Below are 13262 nucleotides of genomic sequence, written 5' to 3' on the forward strand. Positions count from 1 at the left end.
CAAAGTGGAAACAACCCAAATGTCCATCAGCTGATAAATGGAGAAACAAACTGTGGTATATCCATACAATGGGGTATTATTCAGCCATAAAAAAAAAATGAAGTACTGATATATTTTACAACACGGATGAATCTTGAAAACCTTGTGCTAAGTGAAAGAAGCCAGACACAAAAGGCCACATATTGTGTGATTTCATTTATATGAAATGTACAGAACAGACAAATCCATAAAGACAAAAAGTAGATTAGATTAGGGGGGAGAAGAGAATGGGGAGTGACTGCTAATGGTCTGAGGTTTACTTTTGGAGGGAGTAAAATGTTTTGGAATTAGATGGTGGTAATGGTTGCACAACTCTGTGAATATATGAAAAATCACTGAATTGTGTATTTTTAAGTGGGTGAATTATATGGTATGGAAATTATGTTTCAATAACATTATTATTTTTAAAAAGCAAACAGGAAGGTAACATTACCAAAAAACGGCAGAGTAGGGAGCTCCCAAAGTCAATCCCTCCACAATTAAGCATCCACAATTAAGCAACAATTAAGCTGGCAAAAACTTCCAGACTTAACTTTTTGGGAACTTGAATTTGATTAAAAAAAAAAAAACTTACAAGGATGAGGGAATGCTTAATGAAGAAAGAAGCTATTGAATTTCAACTAGAAGGTTTTGTGGCATTTTTACTTACCTGCCTACCAACCCCACTCCCCAGCTAAAAGGGGCTGTGGGGATGGCAATCCATATTATTGGTGTGGCTTGCTGAAGCCACAGGGGGCAGGACATATCTTGTTCCCAAAGAATTGCATCTGTGTGTTTTGACCTGTCTGATGACTCTCTGAAGGATTGGGTCAGGAGGTTGCCTTCCTTATGCCCTCTCAGAACCCTCAGGACTGGAGTGGCCTCCTGAACAGCATTTGCCAAAAGCATTTAAAGGCACATACTAGTCACAACCTGACATACTAGTCACCTGAAACAAGGGATAAGTGGAGCAAGCAGCAGTGAGACCAAAAAGCCTAGGAAAGAAGAGTCTGGAGAAAGAAGTACATGTAGGAATAAGGACTTTACTAGAGAGTCTAGCAGGCCATGCATATGCTCAGGGCTAAACACATGGTAGGAAACATGAGAAGATCCCAAGCTATCATCTCTGGTTGATCTTTAGGCCCCATTAACTGGGAAGTGAAGACTTAAAGATAGTTGTAAATGGAGTGGCTAAGCATTGAAGGAGGACCTCAACTCAGAGCCAACCAACAAAAACCAGGAGAGTTTTGTTTTGTTGGCTCCAGGCATTTAAGGAAATCTCTGTCACATCACTAGCTAACCACTAAATTCGTGAAACAGAAACTTTAGTGAGCACACATAACAAAGAATGTAGTTTTTACAAACATAGTTCAAAAATAGTTTAAAGAAGTTATCAAAATAAACAATTAAATCCACAATAAGCATAAACAGGCCCTGGAGAGGGAAGAGAATCTGATATCCAGAGTTATCACATTATATTATCAAATACTAAAAATGCCCAGTTTCCAACAACAAATTAAGAAGCATACAAAGAACCAAGAAAGTATATCTCATTCACAAGAATAAAAGAAACTAATGGAAACTATCCTCGAGGAAGCCCAGACATTGGACTTAACTAGACAAAGATTTGAAATCAACTGTCTTAAATACCTTCAAAGAGCTAAAGGAATACATAAACAAAGAGCTATCAAAAATCAGGGGAATTGTGTTCTCAACAAATAAAGGATATCAATAAGGAGAAACTATAAAAAGGAACCAAATAGAAATTCTGGAGCAGAATATAAGAACTAAAATGAAAAATTTGCTAGAGAGGTTCAACAGCAGATTTAAGCTGGCAGAGAAAAGGATCAGTAAACTTGAAGATAGGTCAATTAAAATTGTACAGTCTGAGGAGAAGAAAAATGAACAGGGCCTAAGGGACTTGTGGGAACACCATAAAACATACCAACAGACATATAGTGGGAATCCCAGAAGGAGAAGATCAAAAGAGAGTGAAAATATTTTTAAAAATAATGGCTGGAAACTTCCTAAAATAGATACAATACCTGAATCTACACATTCAAGAAGCTGAACAAACTCCAGTAGGATGAACTCAAAGAGACCCACGCTGAGACATGCTATAATCAAACTCTCATGTGGTTCCACATATCAAAATCAAGCTTCGTACTGCACCATATTAATAGATCACATGATCATCTCAATTGACGAGGAGAAAGCATTTGATGTAAGCCAGCACTCTTTCATGATACAGCATCATAATTTTGAGGGACAGAAAGCTTACCCCCAATCAAGAATGAGGCAAGTATGTTTGCTTTTACCACTTCTATTGAACATTGTACTGGAAGTTCTAGCCAGAGCAATTAGGCAACAAAAAGAAAAAAAAAAGGCATCTAAATTGGAGAGGGAAGGGGTGCCTGGCTGGCTCAGTGGGTGGAGTGTGTGACTCTTGATCTGGGGGTTGTGAGTTTGAGCCCTGCGTTCGATGCAGAGACTTCTTAAAAATAAAATCTTAAAAAAAAAAAAAAAAATAAATTGGAAAGGAAGAAGAAAAACTATCTGTATTCACAGATGGCATGAGCTAATTAGTGAATTCAGCAAAGTTACAGGACACAATATCAACACATAAAAATTAGTGTGTTTCTATAAACACCAGTGAACAACCCCAAAAGGAAACTAAGGAAATTTCATTTATAATAAGAATCAGTTCCACTTATAGACTCAAAAAGAATAAAATACTTAGGAATAAATTTAGCCTGGGAGATACAAGACTTGTACATTGAAATCCGGAAAACTGCTGAAAGGAATTAAAGAAAAATAACATGATTATTTATTATTATTAAACACATTCTGTGTTCATGGATTAGAAAATTTAATATTATTAAGACAGCAAAATTATTTAGTGATCTACAGGTCCAATGTAATCCCTATAAATACCCCAACAGCATTTTTCCTTCTTTGCAGAAATAAAAAGCTGGTCCTAAAATTTATATAAAATTGCCAGGGACCCAGAATAGCCAAAACAGCCCTAAAATAGGACAAAGTTGGAAGACACATACCTCTTGATTTCAAAATTTACTACAATTTTCAAAATTTGCTACAAGACAGATTTGGCATAAAGACAGACTTGTAGAATGGAAAGGAATTGAGAGTCCAGAACTAAGAGAGTCCAGAACTAAGAGAGTCCAGAACTAAGAATCTACGGCCAAATGATTTGTCACAAATGTACCAGGACCATTCAGTGGGGAAAAGGAGTCTTTTTAACAGTGGTGCTGGGACTACTGGTAATCCACGTGCAAAAGAATAAAGTTGGACCCTTACTTCATACAATATACCCAACAGTGCCTGGTGGTTGCCAAAGGCCCATCCTTGGATCTTTCTGCTGTTTCTGTTCACCTGCCTTTTCCCCTCCTGGATTGGCTGTGCACTCCCTAGGTGTCTGGTATTGCCCACTGTCCAGGAACCACCTGATGGTGGACGCAGAGCTCTTGCTCTCATAAAGCTCATATAAACTAGGACAGAGAACTAGGACACATGCAGGGAAAGGATAAACCCTAAAAACATCGCAGAGGGGTAAGGACCCTGAAGAACATGAGTGGCATCTTGCAGGGCAGCCTCTCAGAGGGATGGATGTCTGAGCCAGGCCTTGAAGATGAGCTGGATACCCCTGGATCCAGTGAGGGTCAAGGCTGCGGACTGTAGGGAGGGAAGGCCGTGGAGGTAGGTGATCAGAGCACCCAGCCAGGACAGGATGTGGGGTCAGAACTGCTGCAGGGTTGGCATAGGAGCTGACAGCTCCCTCTGCTTCTGTGTGAACAGAAGGTAGGATGATGGTTGTGGGGAGTCATTAAACTTTTGATTGCTGAGGCAACCATTTCAAATACATCCATCTGGAATAAACATATTTGCAGCTGTATGACACAGCTTCCAGCAAAAAAGGAGATAAGGAATTGGGCAGCCCCCAGTCATGGAGGTCCCTCTTTCGGAAAGCCCTGGGTAGTCCAGATAACTGACAGTTTGGGTGACCTAGTTCTCCTTTCTCACACTCTAATTACCACTCTTCTGCTTTAAATTAGCCAATAAAGAGTATATTTCTAAGACCCTAGACAGCCTCCCTCCAATAAAAGCAGAGCCCCAGGCGTGTGCTCTCTCTCCCAGTGCTCTCCCTCTTGTGCCTGAGAGCATCACTGTCAATAAACAGGCTGCAGTGGGCACAACACTCCTGGGTACCCAGGTTCACGGCTGGGCCAGAGGGAGGGACACACTATGGACTAAAATGAGAAGAGACCTGTTCTGTTCAGATATTTTTCCAGACACCAGCCATCAGGAACTTTGAATGGAAATATTGGCTCTGTCTTCACCCTGCATTTGGGCCACAGCGACTGGAGAGGATCACTCACAGGAAAGAGAGTCAGGCTCCCACTGGATTTCATCTGGGCTTTAGGCACCCTGTCCACAGCCCTGCCCCAGCCAGCCCCTGGGCACATCTCATCCTCAGTGTGCATCTCTTCCTGTTCCTTCCCACTCACTACCCTCCGGGAGGTTCCCCACCCAAGGAATGAAGCCTAATCTTGAGACAGCAGCATGCAGATGCCACCTGCCCGTGTCCCTGACTTCCAGGCATTCACGCAGCAGGTAGAAACGCCTTCTTATGCCCAGCCACCTGCTGCTCCAACTACCTCACTGTCCACAGGACCACAACTTGTGCAAAACATGTACATAATCCCTCTGCTGAAAAATTATACAGAATCTCAAGATGGCAACAGCAGAGTATTAATGCTAGCCTGGGCCTCCTAAGTGTGGCAGGCTGTGTGGGTCCACCAGGGGCCAGATGCAAAAGCTTTTTGGCCTCTTTGTCCCTGGAACAGTGAGTTCCAAGGGCCACTTTATCTGCCTTGCACGTCTTCATGATGCCACAGGAACCCAGGAACAAGAGTCCATGATGGCATTCAGTGCCTTCTAACTTGGACTAGGCTCTTGCCTCTGCAAAATGGGACATGCAGCTTTCCTGAGCACGTCAGCCAGCTTCCTGCAGGCAGTGTGGAGACCTGAGACCCCTGTTTTCTGTAGATTTCGAGGCTTTTCTGAACCGAGGGCCTGAAGACACCCTGATCACAGCACCTGTGCCAGGCCCTGAGTTGACCTCCTCCAGATGTTGTGATGGGGTCTGCACTTTTGTTGACATTACTAGGAAAGAGGGAACCCATTTCATGGGCCTGGGAGGCTGGGAGTTCTACAGAGTCACAGGGGCAAGAAAGCATGAGGACAAAGCACCTGTGGGGGAGAGGGGAGCCCAGGTAGCATCAGATCCGCCTGTGGACCTTGCAGCTATTGGAGTCCCCTCCATCTGTTGAGCTCCCTCTAACACCCATTCTGTGACAACTGTGGCCCCAGGTGTCTGTCTCCACAACCAGCCTGTGGACCTCTGAGATGGGTCTGTGTCCCATGGACTGGATGCAGGGGAGGGACTAGCCACCTCCAGGATCCCTGGACAGGGCCTGAGGTGGGAGGCACGTGGTCCACAGCATCTCGTGTGGGCTGAGGGACCCGGGGTCCTTCTGACGGAGAGCAGACAAATGCAAAGCCACAGGCCAGATGGATACATGGTAAAATGGAGGAATCCTCAATTACCGACTGAGAGAAGTGAGGCAGACAGAGGTGTGCAGCACAATGACATTTATGTAAAAAAAAAAAAACAAAATCAAAAACACAGGTGTGTGATACGACAATGTGCACTGGGTAGGACATGTACAGGCAGGGGTTCTGCTCAGATGGTCTGGGGCGCTGCTGGTCGGGAGGGGGAACGGGACAGGAGCGGGTGGGGGGTGGGTGGGAGCAGTGCTGGGTGGATGCGACACTGTGAGTCCGAAAGGAAAAAGCAGCGCGATCCTTGGGCACCGGGCCACAGAGACACTGGCCAGAACCCAAACCCGGCACCTGCTCCTCCCCTGCAGCCACTCGCTCTCAGGGGTGAGGCCCGTCCCCTCACCTTCCTGCTGCGACATCTGTGTGAGGTCCTCCACCAGGCTAGCGGCCTCCCTGCAGGTGCGAGGGCCCTGCGACTGCACCCAGGTCCTCATCTTGCTGGGCAGCGCACCCAGGAACTGCTCCAGCACCAGCAGCTCCAGCATCTGCTCCTTGGAGTGCGCCTCGGGCCGCAGCCACTGGCGGCACAGCATCCAGAGCTGGCCCAGCGCGCGGTGTGGCCCTCCTGCCACGCGGTACTGGAACTGTCGGAAACGCAGGCGCCAGGCCTCAGTATCCCCAGGGCCGGCCAGCTGAGGGGCCCTGTCCTGCTCCCTCAGGGCTGGGGTCTGGGGACTCCTGGGGGAGGCGAGGGCTCTGGCCAGCGGGAGCATCTCTCCGGCCTCCGGGGGCAAGCGAACTGGATCCCAGGATAGTCCCAGCAGCTCCAGACAAACCCAGGTGGCGGCAGGCAGATGCAGTCAGCAGTCAGGGCCTGCAGAGAGGGGCAGGCGCAAAGTGGCCACATCAGATGGTAGCCATCACCTTGCTCAGGACTCCCCTTGGCTCCCCACCTCCTTGCCCTGACCTCCAGTTCCCAAGGAATTGACCTTAGCCCTCCCCATCTCATTCTGACCTGATCTTACACATGGCCCTCACAGGCTACATTGTGAAGACAACACACTGGTCACCCCAGGGCCTTTGCACCTACTGTTCCACCCACACTCCTCTCTGATGCTCATCCCAGCTCAGCTGTCACCACACCAGGGTGTCACCATGCTCTGGTTCAGAACGTCACCCTTGTCTCCTCAAGCTCACTGTGCTGTCTTCACAACCCTTATCTCATCATGAACATATCTCATTTCCCTACTTAGCTTAGTATCCATTTCCATCCTTCATTCATTTAGTCATTCAATACACGGTTTACAGAGCATCTAGGGGAACAGGATTCCTGCCCTGATGGAGTAGCCAGCACTGCCCAGCAGAACTTCCTATGGGGTTAGAAATGCTCTCCCCCTGTACTGTCCAACATGGTAGCATCAGCTACATGGGGCTCCTGGCACTTAAAATAAGGAACTGGAGTTTAAATCCCCTTTAAATGGAAACAGCTGGATATGCTATGCAATAGCGCAGTAGAGGCCTCCTGCTTTGCCTGTAGCTTTCTGGCCTTTTCTACTTGCCTATGCTGTCTACTTCTGGCCAAGTTAGAGCTGAAGGAGGAGGTAGTAAGGAGGACAAGGGAGAGATAGAGACTTTAAAAGCAGAGGGAAAGTGGAAAGGGCAGGGAGAAAATAGCATTTTGTGCATCTTCCAAGCTTCCTATAGTGAACATATAACTGAAATGTTAGTCATAAAAATAAAAACGAGCAGGTTTTTTTTTTTTGTTTTTTTTTTTTTTAACACTTGTACTCTGTGCTGATCCGATGATGAAAGTAAAAGCTGGCACGACCTTTCTGGAAAGCACTGTGGCAGCTTGTATATCAAGACGATTCTGGAAGTTCGCATGCTGTGGAATTTATCTGAAATTGGGACAAAGATTTAGGCACCAAGATTCACAACAAAAGTGCCCAAAAGTCAAGCCTGGCGGGATCAACTGCCCTCCCATCACATGGCAAAGAATTTAGGACTGCAAAATACATGGTAACATTACATGCTCAAGGGAAGCACAGACATGACATATAGATGGCATGAGGTACAGGGGAGAGTGGGATGCAAAATGATGTATGAGGGTCCCAAAAAGGGCCACTGGGAAAGAGGCCCAAGGGTGGCCAGCCATATACTCCGTGTTCTTCCTAGTCTCTGAATCTCCCCCAAATGGTATTGTGATCATGTGGGGGGAGGGGAGGAAAGAACAAAACCATTGAGGAAGGATTTTTAATGACATGGGAAATGCTTATGACAAGTGAAAAGCGGAGGAACATTCCATGTGATTTTTTTCCTTCTGGATCCTCTGGAGAACTTTTCATGTGCACGTGTGTGGGTTTTACAATCAGGAAGAAAGGAGAGGTGTACCAAGGCAGGGAGGGCAACTCATGAGGGCTGTGCCCTGCCAGTAAGCTTCAAGCCTGCTTTCTGACGCCAGCACCCTGACTGGGAGTTTACAAGCTCTGTCACCCCTGCTGAGACCACAGGCAAAAACACTCTTATGCTGTAGTAACACTTTCCTATGTGTAGTTTTTAAAAAGTAAAAGGGCCCGTTCGCAGCTCCACAAGGTTCAAGCAGCCATTCTGCTCTGGGATCTCAGACCTTACCCTTCTCGCCGGTGAGCAGGGAAGTGCGCCCCGGGCAGATTCCAGGGTGGAGAACTGCAGCCCCTCAGCACCCTCCGGGGTCCTGGGATGAAGTCTACGTGGGGAGAAGCTGAGTTTATGGAGGATCTAGAGGGGATCAAGTGGGGCCCCTAGCTGAAAGCACCCGAGGCCTATGGGCACGTGTCTGGGGTCCACAGTGGGGGGATGATGTTATCATGTGGGGGTGTGGACCACATGGGAAGCCCAGGCTGATGAGGGGTCCTGAAAGATGTAGGGGTCTTAGGCTGATGGGGCGGGGACTTAACGTCTATGTAGCAAGGAGGCTCTGGGGCCTACGTAGGGAGAGCTGTGGTCTTGAGGTCCTGGAGATCCACTCTGGGGGTAACCTGGATTGATGTGGGGAGGGGGGGTCTCTGAGTGTCACTTGTGGGGCTCCAAGCCACGTGGACAGGCCAGGCTTACCTGGGGTGGGCACTGACATCTGTTGCTGACACTGTGTCAGGTTCGGGGCTGCTGGCTGGTGGGGGGAGGGAGGGCTTGGGCTGGGCGGAGGGGGGTCCGGAGCGGACGAACGAGGGTGGAGGGGCTTTCTGCCCCGGCTTCTGGGGAGGGCAGATGCCAACCGGTGCCAGGGCTGGGCGGAAGGGCGCGCCGCGGCCCCCTGCCCCCTCCACCTCAGCCCCCCGCGTGGCCTGCGAGGCTCGCCCGTCTCCCTCATCCCGGGGCACCTCGGGGCCCCCCGACGGCTTCCCCGACCCGGCTCGACCCCGCCGCCTGCCCCGGGCTGTGCCTCCCGCCCGAGCCCGGACTCGTCTCCACCCGCGCTTCCTCTAACGCGATCCCGGCCAGCGCCCGCCGACTCCGGAGCCCTCGGCCCGCGCCGCGGCCCCTTCCCGCGGCCGGCCAGCCCGGCGGGCGCACTGACGGACGAGGGACGGGCGGCGGGAGGGCCGGACGGGCCGCGGCGGACTCACCGCGCGCGGGCTCCGCTCCGGCCAGGGCCGCTCCGTCATGGCGGCGCCTCGGCTTGCGAGCGAGCCCTGCCGCCGCCGCGCGGACTACAACTCCCAGAACCCCGCGCGCCGCGGGCGACGGCCATTGGCTCGGAGGGGCGCACAGAATCGTCCCCGAGCGTCACGCGCCACGGGCCCCCTGGCGGGGAAGGAGGGGTCGTAACGCACGGGACTTCGCCGACCAATCGGAAGCCGCCCGGAATAGGTCCTTCGCCCCCACGGTGCCCCAGAGTTACCCTGGAGGGATTCGGTCGCCACGGCAACGGGGCACGCCGCGGCGCAGCGACGTGAGGATGGTGCGGGGTGACTGGTAAGAGGATGGGGAGGGCTGCCCGAGCGCTCTCCTTTGCTATGCGCTTGCCAAACGAAAGGCAGAAATTCTATTTAAACAACGTGGTTTCTTGTTTGTTTACTATAAGAGTGTCTCACATTTCGAATGTTAAAAATATTTTTAAATATAAGTCTGTGTTAATATAATATGTCCCAGAATAGGATTGCCAGATTTAGCATATCAATAACACAGGAGGCACACAATTGCAGATAACAGCGATTTTTAAAAAAGTATTAATGTGTTTCACATTTAGTGTATCTTTTAAAAATTATAAAATATATGTAGATTAGTAGAAGTAATTTTCAGTGTAGCTATGTCCCACAGAAGACTTGCCACATTTAGTAAATAAAAATACAGGATGCCCACCTAAATTTGAATTCCAGGTAAACAATAAGTACTTTTTTAGTGTAACTATTACCTATATTTATTATATTTTTAAAACTTTTTAATATAAATATATTTAGTATAACTTGTTTAATATATGTATATGTCCTAGTAGGGTTGCCAAATTTCTCATATAAAAATATAGGACAACTCCTAGTAAAATCTGAATTTCAGGTGAAATTTTTTTAGTATAAATATGTTCTAATAGTATAGTTGGGATATAAATAATAATAAATACTATGTTAATTACGAATAGTATATCTTATTATTATTTATCCGAATGGTATATTCGGGACATATTTAAACATATTCTAATACCAAATAGTCTTTTAAATACTAATGATATATTTTAGTATAAGCACATCCCAATAGTATGTTTAGAATATACTAAAAAGTTGTTATTTGAAATTCAGATTGGGAGGAAAATAATGATTCAAGAGGGTTTCACAGCTCTGGGACTGGGCTCAGGGTGGCTATAGCGAGTGCTGAGATGGAGTAGCAGGAGGATGTGAGTGGGATTGGGGACCTAACAAAGGAGATGGGGACCCCACTTCCCGAAGCCTAGGACCGAATGCCATTTATCTGTTGGACAGCAGCACCTGCCAGGTGCTATTCTGGACCCGGACAGGGTGTGAGGGGGCACATCAGTGAGCAAGACTGATGTGGCTCTGGTCTCCAAGAGCCCACAGTTTACATACCAGTAAACAGAGAAAGCAGATGCTTGCTGGAAGTGTAAGTGCCTTAGAGAAAATAAAAGGAGGCACAGAAATATAAAGTCTCAGGAGGGGGAAGAGGGGCTACTTACCTGGGTGGTCAGAGCTGCACCTCTCTCTCATCTCCTGCTGGCTGCTGGTCCCTGGAGTGTTGAATTCAAGCAGGTGCTTGCTGCATGAAGAAGCCACAGATGGAAAAATAAAATCCAAGTGCTGAGGGTTTATTATTTCCTTCTTGTAAATTATACACTCATAGTGACCTGAGTTCCCTGACTCATTTTCTTGGTAGGTGAAATTGGCCTGATCTTTTGGCCTTATTTATGTGTTTATAACTCTGCAAGACACCTCAGGAAATTGCCCTGGAGAGAGCATTCACTTTGTTTCTAGAGTCAGGGTGAAAGACCCTGTCATCATTAGGCAACTTGAATGCTAGATCCACGGGGAGGCAGTCTGGTGCCAGACCAAGGCTTCCAAACAATTTGTAAGCAACAGAAACTTTTGTTCCAAATGACACTGAGGTGAATCTCAATTTAAAAGTAAGTCTGCTGGAAGCCGAACCATTGTGATCTCCATGGGCTAGAAGAGGAGAGATGGGAAGCTACTTCGTAGTTTGGCGATGTGACCCTGAGCAGACTTGCTGCTCCAGTGTTTTTGAATGTGGTCTTGGAAAGTTTGGTCCTTCCCTCCTGGAGAGCAGTGGTCTGCAGATCTCAAGGAAGGTAGACTCATTCTGCTACAGACTGAGGGACTTAGGTCAACAGGTAAGGGGTGCATAAGCTTGAAGCAAGTTAACCCTTAAGACCACGTGGAGTGCCATTACGAGATGACCGTGTCCCAGGCTCTGTTAAATACAGTGACTGCCCCCTACCGCTGGCCCAGGACTGAGGGTGTCCATGGGATGTGGTGGAACTCGGGTGGGTGGGTCCCCCAGCTCTGTCCTGGCTCATGTACACCCAAGAAGCAGCCTGTGCCCGAGTCCCCGCTCCATGCTTCCTTGTCCTCACCCCTTGCCTCCCTGCCCAGGTCAGTTACTTACCCACCCCTGCCAGCCTTGGCAACAAGACCTGAGTTCCCGTCCTTCCTTCGGACCCTGGCCAGACGTCTCACGTGCTTCCTGGACCCAGCCGGCTGTCCACTTCGGGTGGCACTGGGTGAACATCTTGGCCCAAGATGAGGACCGTGGGAAGCAGGGCGGCTCTCTGGCCAGCTAGGGCTAAGCCAGACCAGCACCTGTGCTGAGCCCCCTCCAACATCACTCTCAGTGGGCACTAGAGAAGACAGAAGCCATCCTCCGGTAGACAGAGTGCCAAACACCCACAGACATAATAGCCCTCCTGAGCAACCTAGGTCTCTGGTACCATGAAAGTCTTGCTAGGCCTAGCGATTGGGGCAGGTTGTGGTCAGCCACATGCACCCGCACCCCGAGGCCCTGGCCACCCCCAGAGAATGCCAGCCCCCGCCCCTCCGCTCATAGTTTACTGCAGCCTGCCGCCCAGGGTGGTTCTGGATAAGGTACCATACAACCTGCCTTCCCAGGTCCAGGCCTGCTAGTTATCTCACACTCACACTACAGGCTCAGGAGCAGGTCAGGTGGGTCAGGTGGTCCTGGTCACCTTGGTGTCTCCCTGTCCCTGCAGGGCTTGCTGGAGCTGGTGGCCCGGGGAAGGTCCAGGGGTGGTCTGAGTCGGGCCCCACATACCCCACACCATGCCAGACCAGGCAACCCCAGGAGTATTGCGAACCTTACAGGGTTTTCTGGGCTGAGGGGCCCAGAGTTGGTCCGGGAGAGGTCTGAGTCAAGACCCAGACACCCCAACGCTGCGGGCCTATGTCAGGCCTGACATCTCCCAGACCCTGCAGGGATGCTGGGCCAAGTGGCTGGGGCAGATCCAGGTCGGGCCCCACAGCCCAGCACATGCCTGCTCTGGATACCCGTGGCATCTCCCAAACCCAGCTAGGCTTGCTGGATCCGAGGGCCCAAGGCAGGTCTGGGTCAGGTCACAAACGCCCTGCATCTGCAGGCCCTAGCCAGGGCCAGTGTCTTCTTATCCTGGCAGGGCTTGCTGGAGCTCATGGCCTGGAGCAGGTCAGGGTCAGGCACCACAACCCAGCACCAGGCTGGCCATGGCCACCACCGGATCATGCAGGGCTGGGTGGACCCAGAGGCTGGGGACTGGTCCAGGTGAGGTCCCCCACACCAGCACTAGGCCGGGCCTTAGCACCCTGGTGTCTTCTGGGACCCGCAAGACTGGTTGGGCCCAGAAAATGGGGGTGGGTCCAGGTCGGCCCCACAACACAGCACCACACTGGCCCTGGCCCTCCAGTTTCTCCTGGACACGGCAGGGCTTGCTGGAGCTTAAAGCCCAGGGCAGCTCTGGGTCAGGCCCCACATACCCAGAACCATACTAGTTTTGGCCACTGGGGGCATCTTTCAGAACCTGCACGCTGGCTGGGCCTGGAGGATGGATACAGGTTTGGTTCAGGCCCCACAAGCCAGCACCATGCTGGCCCTGGCCCTCCCGGGTTTTCTGGACCCTGCAGGGCTTGTTGGAGCTTACGGACTGAGGTAAGTCTGGGTCAGGCCCCACA

At 49.8% G+C, this 13262-nt stretch overlaps 1 protein-coding gene across 1 annotated transcript in view; it reads right to left on the bottom strand.

Annotated features, from left to right (window-relative positions):
- The window catches only part of LOC125153157 (zinc finger protein with KRAB and SCAN domains 5-like), a 34904-nt gene extending 26165 nt beyond the window's left edge, over positions 1-8739 (bottom strand). Inside the window, exons 1-3 of the mRNA XM_047836061.1 lie at positions 8695-8739; positions 8233-8326; positions 6005-7499 (exon numbers count right to left, since the gene is read on the bottom strand). Of these exons, the coding sequence (XP_047692017.1) occupies positions 6005-6374 (370 nt within the window). The 5' untranslated portion in view covers positions 6375-7499; positions 8233-8326; positions 8695-8739. The remainder of the gene's footprint in view (positions 1-6004; positions 7500-8232; positions 8327-8694) is intronic.
- Positions 8740-13262: the final 4523 nt, after the last annotated feature.

Source organism: Prionailurus viverrinus, chromosome E2, assembly GCF_022837055.1.
Source record: "Prionailurus viverrinus isolate Anna chromosome E2, UM_Priviv_1.0, whole genome shotgun sequence".
In the NCBI taxonomy this organism is placed as follows: Eukaryota; Metazoa; Chordata; class Mammalia; order Carnivora; family Felidae; genus Prionailurus; species Prionailurus viverrinus.